This window comes from Ochotona princeps, chromosome 3, assembly GCF_030435755.1.
Source record: "Ochotona princeps isolate mOchPri1 chromosome 3, mOchPri1.hap1, whole genome shotgun sequence".
Lineage (NCBI taxonomy): Eukaryota > Metazoa > Chordata > Mammalia > Lagomorpha > Ochotonidae > Ochotona > Ochotona princeps.
The window spans coordinates 36,532,384-36,548,850 of NC_080834.1; the positions used below are offsets into that span (position 1 = coordinate 36,532,384).

The 16,467-nt window shown below is 38.2% G+C and overlaps 2 protein-coding genes across 2 annotated transcripts; both read left to right on the forward strand.

Annotated features, from left to right (window-relative positions):
- The first annotated feature begins 1,350 nt into the window (after nucleotides 1-1,350).
- LOC131479850 (keratin-associated protein 21-1-like) lies at nucleotides 1,351-1,674 on the forward strand. Its single transcript, XM_058661314.1, has one exon. It carries the CDS (start codon nucleotides 1,351-1,353, stop codon nucleotides 1,672-1,674), a length of 324 nt encoding a protein of 107 aa, XP_058517297.1.
- Nucleotides 1,675-11,088: 9,414 nt separating this feature from the next.
- LOC131479851 (keratin-associated protein 21-1-like) lies at nucleotides 11,089-11,478 on the forward strand. Its single transcript, XM_058661315.1, has one exon. The coding sequence runs from the start codon at nucleotides 11,089-11,091 to the stop codon at nucleotides 11,476-11,478; it is 390 nt and encodes a 129-aa protein (XP_058517298.1).
- Nucleotides 11,479-16,467: the final 4,989 nt, after the last annotated feature.

The following is a 16,467-nucleotide window of genomic DNA, read 5'->3' on the forward strand; positions in this document are numbered from 1 at the left end:
CTACTTTTTTTTAAAGATGTACAGCTTCTGTATACTTAGTACCGCAGATTAAGTAATGGACATGTGTTCTTTATTATTTTCCCCCATTTTAAAAAATGTGTTTCTCCAAACAAGATGCTATTTTGGGGAAGAAAAAGGGAGACTCCAATCAAGAAAATATTGTGGAGTGATTAAATCATGTTGACTGACACATCAACGAGCTCACATACTATTTTGAATATGTACAGAATCACTGTTCCTGAATTTTATTTACTATAGTCATTATTCTTTCAACAGATGGCTAAATCTTATTCCTTTTCTACAGAGTCATTGTGCATCTTTATCAGCAGCTTTCCTTTTTCCTTCTCTGCTCATCTCGTCAAAACTGTTGTTGAATAATTGTATTTTTGTTGGGAGTATTGATGTACAGCACCAACCTTGAAAGATGTAATTTGTAGATAGGCTGTTTATAGCTGGACTTACTTCAACAGCAAAGGAAATGCTTAAGGAAAGCATGTTCCTCCATCTAAATTGAAAATGTTATGAAAGATTTACGTTTCATAGTAAATGACAAATGTCCCTACATAACTACATTTGAACAACAATTTTAACCAGAGAGATAAAAGAAGCTCCTAACAGATTTGGAAAAGGAGATGAGGGATGATTTTATTCACAGGAGGGACAGCAATTCAGGGAGTGGATTGGGGATGTTGAAATACTCAATCTCTAAACATGACAAGTGACATACAGTTTTCAGATGTTTAAACAGTAGAATAAAATGAGCATAACGAATAGGATTATGATGATGGTCATAACATGGGGCAGGATTTCCTACATAGAAGTTATTTGCAAGTACTTGAACAGCAGCATGAAAACAAAGTTATTTATAGGTGCTCTGTATTTAGGTGATGTGATATGTTACATCATGGCCATGACATAAAATTTTTAAAGCAAAATTTTGTTAGTGTGAATTTTGGGTGTTTATAAAAACTACACTTAGTTCTTTTTAACACATTCATATTTAGGTCCTCTGTGTTTTGATGATGTACTATGTTACATCATAGTTATGAAATGAAATTTTCAAAACAAGGTTACATTGTATGATTTTTGGGTGTGTATAAAATGTACTTTTTTTAAGGCTAGAGAAAGTTGTTAGGGGAGTGGTGAGTGGAATAGGAATTCCTAAACAAATTGGTTCTTACACATAGTGAGGTCATTTTAGGCACATGCTTATAAAATGCAAAAGCAGAGCCCATGTGAGGTATGACCCACCCATCCCAGTGAGTATATAAAGGTCTTGGAAGAGCACCTGACATTCAAGCTTCAGTACCATCCTCCTGCTCTTCACCTGAAACTTCATCTCCTGACACCATGCGTTGCAACTACTATGGAAACTCCTGCGGAAGCTATGGCTATGGCTCAGGCTGCGGTTATGGCTGTGGCTATGGCTTAGGCCGTGGTTATGGCTGTGGCTATGGCTCCCATTGTGGCTCTAAGTGTCGCTATGGCTCTGAATATGGACATGGCTGTGGCTATAGCAGTGGCTATGGCAGTGGCTACGGCTCTGGATATGGACATGGCTGTGGCTATAGCAGTGGCTATGGCTCTGGATATGGATATGGCAGTGGCTATGGCTCTGGATGCTATGGATACAGGCCATTCTACTACAGAAGATGCTCTTCTTCTTGCTGCTAATCATCCCACAGATCTTCATTTGCCTTTGACATGACTACTGTAATTCAGGTCCAATTGAAAATCTCCCTCCCCTTGAACTGCATTATAAAATGAAGATGAATGTTTATGTGTTGAAGTTTCACTCATGATTGTCTGGTGTTGGAGCCCAAATAGTCCATCATGAAGATAGAAGAATTGTTCACTTCACAAATTTGAGTTCTTAGATTCTTTGCTTTGTCTCTGAGTCTTAGCATTCTAAAGATAAACAGGAGTATTATGTGAGTGGCATACACTAAAACCGAAGATGACACTGATTCCTTAATAAAAGGCTTTGTTCACTAAGTAGTTGTGTCTCCTTTGTGTAAGTGTCATTATTGATGTCAGTTTGTGGCATCATTGAATGCAATGATCACAACTTAAAATGCAAACACTTTGTTAGTTGTGTAATCAATGGCTCTCTCATGTATTTGTTATTAATAATTTAAGTTGGTTGTTTATAAAAAAAGACATTAATTTTGTTTTAAGGTTAAAGAAATTGTTAGGGAAGCAGTGGGCAAATCAGTAATTCCTAACAAATTGGTTCTTATACACACTGAGGTCATTTTAGGTGCATGTTTGTAAAATAAGAGAGCAGAGCCCATGTGAGCTATGACCCATCCATCCCAGTGAGTATATAAAGTTCTTGGAAGAATATCCGACACTCAAAGTTCATTAACATCCTTTTATTCTTCTTCTTATTATTTGATGATACAATTCCATAGTCTCTGGGAATCCCATCCTCCTCCCCAATTTCCTTCTTCTCCTGCTACTGATTTCCGTTCTAGTATTGCAATGGGTAATCCTTTATAAACAGTGATAAGTCCATAATTCTGCTATTGAAGTGTTTCCTAAAATTGTTGGCATGGACAATGTCAGGGAATCCATCATCCTACTGTCAGGATATATTCAACAGTTTCATTGGGAATCCATCTTAGCTCTGGATGCGGACGGTGTACTGCACTATGTCCCCACATCTGGACATGTCAGTCCCTGCTACACTTCTATTACACATCACCTTAAATACAGAGCCGGAAAACATAGTTCACAGCATGAAAAAAAAGAAAATTCATATCAACATGAAGTTACGCAACACGCTATAGAATGACAAGTGCCTTGCTAAAGTAATGAAAAAGAAAATAAAAAAACTTTCTTGTAGAAATTGATGCTACTGCATGACCCATGTGGTGCTGAAGAAATGACAATAAAAACAAGAACATCAACACCAGTGAGATATATCATAAACAGTGTTGAAAGGGACATTCATAACATCAAGTATTTACAAATAATCAAGATGTCTCTTATGGATGATCTATTAATGAATTGCAAGAACTTACTGAAAATGCACAAATAAATATGAAGTGTGAAAAGCACAATTCACAGCAAAAATAATTGGATTTGAAACCAAAAAACTGCAAATTGAAGCAGGGAAGAGCTATTCTCTAAGGAAATGAGCAAAACATCTCCTCAGCCATATTAACAATGATCATCATAAGAGGACCACCACTTAAAATTAGAGACAAAAGATAAATGATTCCAATTTTTTGTTCTTTACATGGGTCCTGACACTGTTGGCAAGGGCAATAGTAGGGATTGTAATTTTTGTTGTGTAGGCGTATTTATAAGCTTCGTTAGGAGTCTACCTTAATTCCTTAGTAGAGATGCATTCTGTTGGCTGGAGCATCTTCTTAGACCTCACCTGAGGCTTCCACATTGAATATTATGTGCTGTAACTACTATGGAAACTTCCACAGATACTGTTGCCATGGCTATGGCTGTGGCTATGATTGTGCATGTAGTTCTGGTTGTGGATGTGGGTTTTGGCATGTGGTTATGGCTGTGCTAATGACTCCTGCTATGGCTGTGGCTTTGGCTCTGCATACTTTGGCTACACACACTTTTGATATAAAAGATGCTTAACCTCTTGCTGCCAATCATTACGAGCATTATCGTTTGCTTCCCGAAGGACCACTGAAACATCACGTATGTTTGACACCTCTTCCTCCACACACATTGATAACAAAATTGATTACTGTCTTCCAGGCATCTGAATTAACATCAAAACGTTTGTTTGTTGGCTCTTACTCTGTATTTTGGAGTTCCTTAAATCACTAAAGATACATTTTACTTGTTTATTTCATGGAATGGATAAGCTGTGGAGTATCTAATCCATGAAATACTACTTAAATTTCAAAAAGAACTAAATTCTGCCATTTGCAACAAAATGGTCCCAATTAGAGACCATATGTTCAGGGAAATGAGCCAATTTCCAAGGAGCAAAAAATTATAGGTTCTCTCTCTGGTATAGGGTAATATTCACCTAAAGTACAAAATAAATAGATACAAAGGTAAATGTGTGTGTTTGTTGTGTGTATTTGTATGTGTGTGTGTGTGTGTGTGTATCTATCTATCTAGATTTACCCATGTTTATATTCATAGATGAACTGCATAATGGAGGCTAGTGTATGGGGAAGTGAAGATGTATGCATTTCTACTCCTAAATAAAGGGAGGACTGTCAACGAAACAGTTAAAAATGCCTCAGTAAGGTACCATTCAGCTGTCTCGTGTCTATTTCATTTTAGTATTTAGCCATTTGTTGTGTTGAAGTATAATTTTGTTGATCTTGGCAGATTTTAGGATAATCTAGACTGGCTTGTAACTCTAACAAGACATTTGTCGACAATTAAGGTGCAGAACATTTTTTTGGGGGGGGGGTGTGTGTGCAAGGTATATAGCAGCCGGTCCTGTATATAAACTAAAATTGAAATGTCAATGAGCTAATCATAGGTTGTAGTTAGGACTTGCTTTTTTTTGTTTTTAACATACTGGTTACTCAAAACCATGTCAATTCCATAATGTTGCAAATTGCTGTTGATGTTATATTGGGACTCTTAATTGACTGGGATGATATTCTACCAGCTCTAACTTCGGACCAGAAATGGTCTCCCCAAGAAACTGTTCAACCCGTCTGGACAATAAGTAGCTGGACTCTATGCTTGGTATACGTTTGCAAGGAAAGAATCTTGATTGAATTTGAACTGTAATATTGCATCAAGGTGGAGGAATCCACCAGGGGGGAGGGAAGTGGGGAGGGGTGGGGGGATTCCCAGAGCCTATGAAACTGTCACATAATGCAAAATAATTAATAATAAAAATGCCTCAGTAATATGTGCCTGCTTTTATCTTTACCTACAAAGACATGATGCATTGATGTTGTGGCTGGAGGACTATATTTGCTGTAATAATGTGGGGAAGGTGATAATGGGAGGAGGACTGTTATACTTACAAAACTGTATCATGGAAAATAATAAAAAAAAATTAGAAGAAAGAAATCCACCACTCCAAAAGGAAAACAGAAATTAAATTGTGATGTACCCATCCCTGCTCTGTTGCTATCTGAAGAACCACGGCCAGATTCTGTAATTATTGCAGTCTCTTAACAAAAGATACTATTTAGTATGAAGTCTAGTTTCTTTTATCTCAACTTCACTATTAATTTCAGAATTTTGGTCCCCATAAGGTGAATGAATAAGCACAACTCAAGATATGACTAATTTATTTTTTGAATCCAAATATGGCTCTTCTCCATTGAATCCCTAAACTGGTAACTAATCACTTTATATATAAATAAAATACAGTACTCCCAAATTCTTATCTTGCATGCATTAAGAAATATTCAAAGCAAAGGGAATATAGTCATGAGATTAACGTACTAGTAGTGTGAGAGAGATTAACTTTATCATTGGCTTAATTCATGGTAACAATGAAGCAACAATGTGCATTTAAAATAATAGCTGTTTAAACCTGTGAGCTAAGTTTCGTAATGGACAGATGAAAGATAAAGCTGTTACAACCATTCAAGAACTTTAACCTCCTCCTCCTGTACTCCAGCCTTGCTGTGTGGCTGCTGTGCTTGTCACACGACAGTGCGCAGTGTCATGAGCAGTATCATGCTTATGTTTCAGCAGACAGGGAGCAAAGTGTCAGATGATGAATAGAATTAGTATTTTTGTATCAACATTTCCCTTCTGATTTAGAAAAAAAAGAAACCTTTTTGGAAAATTTTGACTATCTGTTGTTAGTGTAGAGTCATGTGACTCCACACTAAAGGGTTGTGCATAGGGCAAGTCCTGGTCAGCCAGTGATTTGTGTGCAAATTGATAGATTGGGCGCTCAGAGGGAAAGAATTATGGAGGCAACAGAAAATGGGACCAGGGACATACAAGATTGTCACTGAGCACATGCTAATAGTTCTTCCATCAAAGAAATTCAGTTTAGTTCTCTCAGGCACAGCTGCCATCTCCACGCACATTTTCCCTCCAGGGTAGAAGACCACGCAGGTTAATAGATTCCTATTGTTATCACATTAGGGCTTGTTCATGCTGGCTTTCAGTTTTGCTAACATTTATTTTGTTTTTCACTTAGTACACTCTTGATATGTTCTTATGTGTTCTCTAATATTCAAGCTCGTTTCTTTCTTACATTCACAGCTTGTGTAATTTCTTCCATTTTTAAAGTAAAATCATTCCATTTAAATTTGTTAAAGACTCAAGAGAGTTATCATTCTATCAATTGATCACTTCTAAATCTAACATCTGAAATACTTGGACAATAATGTGTGGAAGATCTTTACATAATGTTCATTTTTTTTTATTAGTAATGTGTGCAAGATTGCATTGATATAGAAAACTTCCCAGGCTCCTCTCAGGTTTTTGTTTTGTTTTATTTTTCTTACATTTTACTGGTTGGTCAATTGATTGATATCTTTGCTTAGAAAAGTGTCTTGAACCCTCTAGGTACTGGTAATGCATTGTTATTAATTTAAACATTAGTTATGACTATAGTTAGAGGATTAAATATCTTATTTATCCATACACCTACATGCATTTCTTGGTATGTATGCGGTGTTTTAATAAAATATTGAGAAAAAAAGTTTTCTTGAAAATTCATGAAATATACGGGAGAAATTAAGTCTCTGTATCTTGTCTTTTAATTTTATCATTCATAAGCTTTTTGATGTCCCCTTATATTTTATACTTGAAATGTGTTGTGAGTGGAATATTCTTACAAAACATTAAGTGGATGATGCATGTATTAAATAGCTTATTTTAGTGATTAAAACCACATATGATCAAACACCATGGTGTATGCCTTAAACAATTGAAGTTGTTTAATTAAAAGAAAACAAACTAAAAAAGCAGAAACTTATGTTTGCTTTCAGTGTGATACTCACAGACTTTTACAGTACACTAGCTAGAGTAAGTGATCGCTCGCTGATGTCATATTCCTCATCTATGCAGAAATCCTCAGCTACAGGGTGGTCACACAGCCACAGACTGATGCTACTTTTACACAGTAATTCTGCGATTATTTCAGAAAGTGGACATTTACTTTTTCTGTATTTGATATGCAGGCATTATTCCAAGTTGAGAAATGGTGATTTCAATGGATTTTGGACAAGGATAAACCATGTGATATACGGCTTGATTCTACAGTTTTTAAATGTTTATTTATGTTTTGACAATCAGAGTTACATAGAGGGAGTGTGAGACGGAGACAGACTGGGTTGAGCTGAGAAAGAATGAGGGAGTGAACGCTCATCCACTGTTTCTCTCTCTAGCTGGTTGCAATGGCTAGCACTGTGCCAGGCCAAGCTGGGATCCAGGAACTTCATCCAGTTTTTCCACTTCGACATCAGTGGCTCAAATACTCAGGTCCTTTTTTGGTGCCTTTCCAGGCCATTATCAGGGAGCTGGCTCAGAAGTGGATCAGCCAGGACACCCTAGTGGCCCAGTCATATCCTGACCTTGCAGGTAGCGGGTGGTGTTGCCTGCTGCATCACAATACTAGTGCTTACGTACTTTACGAACTCCTTATCACATATACTGCTTCAATGAAGAGCAACAAGTTCACTCTAATGAGAGTTTGTTTTCTAATAGAGTTCAGTGACTTGAAAATTTATTTAAAAACATGACTTTATACACACACACACACACACATATATTGACACAAACTATATAGCAACATTAAAATGAATGAGAAAATTTTAGCAATTAAAACATCGATAAAAGTGCATTCAATAATTTGTTATTTGGAAACACCCATATTCAGTTAATCAAATGTGGAAGATGGAGTGTATTGTCATTGAATAACAGGATCTGTGCTTTCTCCTTTGCCTATAGAAGCTTTGTAGGACTAAGAGTTTTTAAAAATAGGGAGATACCTTCATGCTCAGTTGGAAGTCATAGAAACTGAGGTTTAGACATATGGAGGACAGTTCTTACAGTTAGCAAATGACTTGGCCATGGAAAGTGATTTACACTGAAACTTGGAAGAGAGACTCTTCCTGCTTCCAAATTATTACCAGTTGGCTTCAAACCCACCCTTCAATCCATGCTCTCTGATGCCTGATGAGATTCTGCTATGCAGTTCCCTTCAATGTGAACATGGTGTCCAACTTTGGGAGTGGGGGATGTATGTGGACACTGCAGGGGAAGCAGCACTCCTGCTTGGTTTGGCGATGGCACCAGGGGAAGGTGGACAGTGTGAGTGGGAGGATTTCTGCTGAAGTACTTCCCCAGACGTGGCTCCAGAATGTGCTGGATCCTCATGACACTCAATTGTAATAAAATTTTTAAAATGATTTATTTTATTTTTTTAATTGGAACGTCAGATCTACAGAAAGAAGGAGAGAAAGAAAGAACGATTTTACATCTGCTGGTTCACTCCCTAACTGGCCTCGTGGTCAGAGCTGGTTCACTCCCTAACCGGCCTCGTGGTCAGAGCTGAGTTGATCCAAAGCCAGGAGCTTCTTCTGGGTCCCCCATGTGGGTGCAGGGCCTTAAGATCTTGGCCTGCCCTCAAATGCTTTCCCAGACCACAACCAGGGTGCTGGATGGGAAGCAGAGCAACCAGTACAGGACCTGGTGCCCTTACGGGATCCTGATGCATGCAAGGTGAGGACTTTAGCCACCAGGCTACTGCGCCAAGCCCAATGACACTGAGTTTTAGTCTGGCAGGCTCCTTAGCTTAGCCCTCCCTGAACAGAAACATGCACTTTGAAGTCTTCTCACCCATGAGTCCCCATAACTTCTTGCCACACAGACACCCAGATTCTCTCTGCAGCTTGTTCCCTGTGTGCCAGGGCATTCTAGACCCTTCTCAGCCCCATGTCCGTGCCATCTCACCACTGTGACTCCAACATTATTGTTGCTGCTTGGTCACTTTATAACAAGGAATTTTAAGAACAGCTTTTTGACATATATTTGATATGCAGAATACAAACGACTAATGCATATATTACTATGGTTGGACATAATTTTTTCCCTGTGAATATCCCTGGGGCCAAAGCAATAAACATATTCATCTCCTTGAAATGTCTCCTCTTGTTTATTTTTTCCAGGGTGTGGGAATGCTTGAAACATCTGTTGACCTGATGAATTGCTCAAGTACTCAATGCGGTAATAACTACAGTTCAACAATTTTCCAGTCACTTCTATCTACAGGTACATATCTTCTATTTTTTTCTTTCTTTGAGCATTATCCCTTGAACAGGATTATCAAACAACCTTTCTACAAACATTGTTACTATTCTCTTTATCAGATTTTAGTATTTACATTAAACATCCCTTTCTATCTATCTTGCGACTCTGTCTCTAATAGACCCAGAGGATTGCAGAGGATTTTAGTTTTAGGAATCATTTGTGTGTAGATGACTGGTGGTTGCTGATGGGATTTATTGAGGTGTATTATGAGAAACAAATGCAGACTGAAGTAACACCAGATGACCCATTCTTAGGGAACAGTAAAGAGTTGTCAATGAAACAAAAGTAGTGGACCAGAAATTCACTGATCATGGAAACAATGGGAGAAGATGCCATTACTCTAAAAATAAGGATGGATAAACATCTCACTGAAGGGTGGTATCCTGGCGTAATGGAATAAGCCATCGCCTGCAATGCTAACATCCCATATGAGCTCTGGTTTGAGACTTGGCTGCGGTACTGCTGCCCCAGCATCTTGCTTATGCACTAGGGAAGGCAGTGGAAGTTGGCCCAAGTGCTTGGATCTCTTAGAGCCACACGGAGACCCAGAAGCAGCCCTGGACTCCTGGGTTTGGCATCTGCCAATCCCAGTGGCTGCAATCATCACTCTTTCCACAGAAATTTAAAATTCACCCTCCGATTTCACTGAATCTGTGTATCCTTTGAACATCTCTCATTTCCCACCCACTAATAATATGGACATATTAATTATTATTGTTTTTAAATTTATTTTTCTGAGGGAGGGATGAGTAAGAATTCTCATCTGCTGATTCATAACACCAAAACCTGGGTTGGGCTAAGGCCTGAGGCCACCAGCTAATAACAGAACACAGGTACCGAGCTGAGTGGCAGGAGCACAATTCCCTGAGCTGTAGCTGTTGCCTCTTAGAGTTTGCACTGAAGGAAGCTAGCACTATTGTCAAATTGAGTAACAAACTCAGGTATTTCAATAGGAGATTTGGGCACCTTAACTTCTATGGCAAGTCCAAATTGAATTTCACTGGGAAGAATTTATATGCAACACAAAATTCAGGGTAGTGTAAATAATCTCACGGATTGCTGAATTTAATTCAACAACAAGTACAGAGGTGCTTAGCCGAGACATTTTCTTACTCTAAATTAAACTCTTGGAAAAAACTATCCTTTCAAAAAATAAATAAATTCTCTTACATAATTGAGCCACCAAGAGATTCATAAAAATAGTTAACTGGAAAACTAAGATCTCATTCCTAGGAGAGGAGGGAAAATACCTACTTAAGAGAGGAAGGTTTTGCAGGAAATGGATATAAGATTAAGAAAGACTGAATTTCTTGTCCAACATCCATGTCAAGCAATATAGAGTAATTATGATGTGAATAACAAAGGATTAGGAAAAACAGCAAAACAAAACAAGATGATGATAATGAAAAAGATAATAAAAATAGTTAATAGCATTGAGTAGCACCTCTTGTATAATAAATATTTCCAGGAGCATTAGAGTAGTATGACAAGCACATTCATATTTAGGTCCTCTGTGTTTTGATGATGTACTATGTTACATCATAGTTATGAAATGAAATTTTCAAAACAAGGTTACATTGTATGATTTTTGGGTGTGTATAAAATGTACTTTTTTTTTAAGGCTAGAAAAAGTTGTTAGGGGAGTGGTGAGTGGAATAGGAATTCCTAAACAAATTGGTTCTTACACACAGTGAGGTCATTTTAGGCACATGCTTATAAAATGCAAAAGCAGAGCCCATGTGAGGTATGACCCACCCATCCCAGTGAGTATATAAAGGTCTTGGAAGAGCACCTGACATTCAAGCTTCAGTACCATCCTCCTGCTCTTCACCTGAAACTTCATCTCCTGACACCATGCGTTGCAACTACTATGGAAACTCCTGCGGAAGCTATGGCTATGGCTCAGGCTGCGGCTATGGCTGTGGCTATGGCTTAGGCCGTGGTTATGGCTGTGGCTATGGCTCCCATTCTGGCTCTAAGTGTCGCTATGGCTCTGGATATGGACATGGCTGTGGCTATAGCAGTGGCTATGGCAGTGGCTACGGCTCTGGATATGGACATGGCTGTGGCTATAGCAGTGGCTATGGCAGTGGCTACGGCTCTGGATATGGACATGGCTGTGGCTATAGCAGTGGCTATGGCAGTGGCTATGGCTCTGGATATGGATATGGCAGTGGCTATGGCTCTGGATGCTATGGATACAGGCCATTCTACTACAGAAGATGCTCTTCTTCTTGCTGCTAATCATCCCACAGATCTTCATTTGCCTTTGACATGACTACTGTAATTCAGGTCCAATTGAAAATCTCCCTCCCCTTGAACTGCATTATAAAATGAAGATGAATGTTTATGTGTTGAAGTTTCACTCATGATTGTCTGGTGTTGGAGCCCAAATAGTCCATCATGAAGATAGAAAAATTGTTCACTTCACAAATTTGAGTTCTTAGATTCTTTGCTTTGTCTCTGTGTCTTAGCATTCTAAAGGTAAACAGGAGTATTATGTGAGTGGCATATACTAAAACAGAAGATGACACTGATTCCTTAATAAAAGGCTTTGTTCACTAAGTAGTTGTGTCTCCTTTGTGTAAGTGTCATTATTGATTTCAGTTTGTGGCATCATTGAATGCAATGATCACAACTTAAAATGCAAATTGTTGGGATCTCTTACTGGCTAATCTTCTGCCATTTCTTTGGTTTATTTCCCGCTGCTCCACTTCTGATACTGTTCCCTGCTAATGGACTGGGAAAGCAGCAGAGGATGGCCCCAACTATTGGACCCTGTACCCACATGTGAAGCCTGGTCAAGCTCCCCAGATGACTAAATTCTGAGGACTAATGTGCAGAATATTTCCTATCGTAATTATTAGTATATCAAATGGCTGAAACTGCTGAAAATGTTCTCATTGCCACATAACCAGCACGTGAGGCAAGATACTTGAAATAGTTAAATTGTTCCACAATATACACATATATCAATGTATTATGTTATGTACCATAGATGTCTATGTTTAGTAGTAAAGTACTTAAAATGAAAGAGGGCAAGCTGTCACAGTACCAGGGCTCCTTCACAAAGGCACCTATTTCTACTGAAAACATCTTTTATTTACTCATCTCTTTTAAAAACTTTAACTAAGTTTGGGTCAGAATTCCAGATCCATTCTCATTTACCTGAAAATCCTATGACTTTCTGGGAATGGAGCCATGCTAAATATTGGCTTTTTTTTCCTTTTTTTGGCAGTTACCGAAGTTCTAAGTAGGCCATGAAGCCAAACTGTGTGACATATTACTGGGTGATTCTATATAGTCTCAAAACCTTCTGCACTGAAATATATCCAGAAAGTTCATTGAATTCAACCATGTTGGATTAACTTTTGGAAATTTTTTTGGTAGCTTTTGGAAACTGATTTTGAAAATCATATCGTACTACTTATTTTCTACTTTAAACCAAAGCACGATTCAATAAAACCTTAAAGCTTTAATTCATAAATACGTAAATACAAACATATACAGATTAAAGAAAAGTCCTATTTTAATGCTTACATTTGTATAAAACAGAGAAAATAAATGAATGCATTTTCACTATTTATTGGGATCTATACTACATCCTTTATTTTTCCATACATTTCTCTTTGAGCCTTTTAACACATATTGAAGTACCTGTACTTACTTTATTTTTTTTTAAAGATTTATTCATTTTATTACAGCCAGATATACACAGAGGAGGAGAGACAGAGAGGAAGATCTTCCGTCCAATGTTTCACTCCCCAAGTGAGCCACAACGGGCCATCCGAAGCCGGGAACCAGGAACCTCTTCCAGGTCTCCCACGCGGGTGCAGTGTCCCAAGGCTTTGGGCCATCCTTGACTGCTTTCCCAGGCCACAAGCAGGGAGCTGGATGGGAAGTGGAGCTGCCGGGATAAGAACCGGCACCCATATGGGATCTTGGCGCTTTCAAGGCGAGGACTTTAGCCGCTAGGCCACGCCCATGAAGTACCTGTACTTACTTTAATTTCCACTGGTTATTTGCTGAAACTGTGGTTTATACAGAATGAGAATAGCATCTTTGGTCATATATTTTACAAAACTTAGCCAGGAAATTAAATAATCTATTTGCCAGAGAAAGCTAGTTCTACTGCAGAACCTATGGAATTTAGAAGAAATCCTGTGCAAGTTTATAATGTATTCCTTCAGCTTCTGATTCACTCCTTAGTATATGCTCTGTGATTTGAGATGAGATTGCTTTAAGTATTTTCCTTGACATGTGAGCACAACTTTCATTTTACAGTAGAGGTTGTGCACAGAAATTGAAGCTCTCCCACTTGTTTTAACTACCGCACTGAAGGAAGAGGAGTTATTTTTAAAGATTTACTTATTTTTATTGGAAAGGTAGATTTACAGAGAGAGGAAGAGACAAAGAAATATTTTCTATTTCCTGGTTCATGCATCAAATGGATAAGATGGCCAGAACTGAGCTGAGCCAAAGCAGGAGCTTCTCCCAGGTTATCCATGTAGGTGCAGGATCTCAAGACTTTGGTCCATCCTCTGATATGCTTTCCCAGGCCACAAGTAGGGAGCTGAATGGCAGGTGCAGCAGCCTGGATTTGAATTGGTACCCGTCTGGAATGCTGGCATTCTTCTGTGGAGTACTGGCCAGTTCACCATCTACCTGGTCCCTGGTTGTGTGACCATGGGGACAATTGGGGAACCTGTACTTTAGAGTTGGTCTAGAACGGACTGGCTCCTCAGTGATAGAAGAATTTTAATCTGGTTATGTCATTGACCCTGTTATTCCAGCTCCTTAAAGACTTCTCCCCTATAAATTACTTCGCTCTCATATCTATGTAGGGACCAAGATTCATCTCACAGTCCGTGTGCATCTGGTCTCCGATGCTCTTCTTGCGTCCCAGATCTTGCCAGGTGCTTCAGACACATCTGACCAATGACACGTGGTTATTGCTCCATCTCCACTGGAGCTGCAGAGCTAATGTCCGCGTATTCAGTGTTCAAGAAACATTTCCATCTTTTAAATAGTTTCATTGACAAATAATTGATATCCATAACTATACACATTTATTGTATGTAACTCAATGTCTTCCAGAATAAATGTATAATGATTAACAAAATCATCACAATCAGTACAATTAACATATTCACAAACTGTGTCTTATTCTTCTCTATTAGCTTTACAGGTATGATATGAAATACATTATGAAATACATTGTCTTCATATTTTTTTTCACGTGCACAATGCAGTATTGTCAATTAAAGATTTGTACAAGTTCTTTATTCTACAGGTACAATATTTCTACATATTTCTTCCTTGTGTATTTTCCCAAAGTCTTACATTACTACTAGTGTGTCCACATGTAATACAGTTTTCCTTATTATAGTTCAACTTTTTTAGCATATACATTTGATTTTCTCTGATTAACGTACTGTGTGGTTTTTGTCTTGTAATTAGATACAGATTGATAGGAGGCCTTCAGTTGCAGCAGTGAGCTGTATGCATATTACAGTTGAATACCTGGTATCATATAAGAATTTGTTGGTGTGTACAGAAAGTAACCAATAGAAGATCAAAGCTTAGCAGGAAACAAATAATGAATTGTCAATGATAAAGAGATTAAGGGCTAGAAAACATTCATGATAAGCATAATGAAGAAACTGACATTGTTGTAGGCAAATATTAATATTATTATCATAATTCCAAGGTAATTGGTGCAAGTAGTATAAGTAAAACTGCCAAAATATTGCTTATTGTAGAAGACAGACACAGCTAAAATAAAGAAAATATGCAATCTGGAAGAACTAATTATTGGCCACTACAGTTTAGCTGATAATCACTGACATACAGTACAAGTATGAGAACAGTCCGACTATCCTACTTCCACCTGCCAGCATGCTTGTAGTTGAGCTGTTGAACCAAGGCATATATCTAATTCCAAAATGAAATGTTTGGATACACTTGTCTTTTCAATTTAAAAATTAAATAATAAATTTCTTTACCTAAATGATCCGATAGGAATTTGAAAGAAGGGTTTGAGCCAGTGAAGGGACAGAAGGTTACAACCTGTGTGTAAAAGGAGGCCAAGGGAAAAAGAGACTTGGGAAATGAATGCAACATGACACACTAAGCATCATGCCTGGTACACAGAAGGCGTTTGAAATTAGCACCATGGGAAAAACATTAGGAAAGGAATAAAATAAATCAAGTTATTGTTGCGAATATTAGTATCACAGTTTATGTAACAGACAATTTCCAAGAGATTGAAAAAGCAAAAAGATAAGCAAATATGTATTTATAGGTCAAACATATTTTGATGATATATTATTTCAACACCATAAAATGCAATTATAGAAAATAAAATTATGATTACATAAGATTTTGTGCTTGGAAATGTATCTATTTTATTTTAGGAGTTTAGAAAATTCGCATGGAAGCAGCTGGAAAATGATTTACAGAGAATGAGCTCATTTGCGCACATGGTTGTAAACTAAGGGTCAGTGTCTACTGGATGTATGATCCCACCCATTCTATGAGCACGCATTCTCTGTATTTTGTCTATCTGCAAAAGCGCAAGAACATGTAACTGAAATGCATTAAAGTGGAACAAATATGACATTAATTTCATGCTAAAATGTTGTTTGCTACACAATCTTGTCCCTTTTATATCAAAGTCACCTTTGATTACAGAGTTTTAGAAAGCAGAATTATTCCAATAAAGGATAGAACAGCATTTTTTGAATTGAATGAATCTAAATATTATCTTCTTTTCTTAAAACCCAATAGTTCATACATCAAATTAATTCTAAATACAAGACTATGAAGGTCTCACATATTTTATGAAAAGAATATTGGCATAGCCATATCAGTGACACAGAGGATCTTTTAATTAGGTTGATAAAATAACAAAGAAGAGAACGACTTGGGCCCGGCGCAGTGGCCTAGCGGCAAAAGTCCTCGCCTTGAACGCCCCGGGATCCCATATGGGCGCCGGTTCTAATCCCGGCAGCTCCACTTCCCATCCAGCTCCCTGCTTGTGGCCTGGGAAAGCAGTCGAGGACGGCCCAAAGCTTTGGGACTCTGCACCCGCGTGGGAGACCTGGAGGAGGTTCCAGGTTCCTGGTTCCCGGCATCGGATCGGCGTGCACCGGCCGGTTGTGGCTCACTTGGGGAGTGAATCATCAGACGGAAGATCTTCCTCTGTGTCTCTCCTCCTCTCTGTATATCCAG

Coding starts and splice junctions, on each gene's coding strand:
- LOC131479850 (XM_058661314.1), top strand. CDS start 1,351: ATGCGTTGCAACTACTATGGAAACTCCTGCGGAAGCTATGGCTATGGC.
- LOC131479851 (XM_058661315.1), top strand. CDS start 11,089: ATGCGTTGCAACTACTATGGAAACTCCTGCGGAAGCTATGGCTATGGC.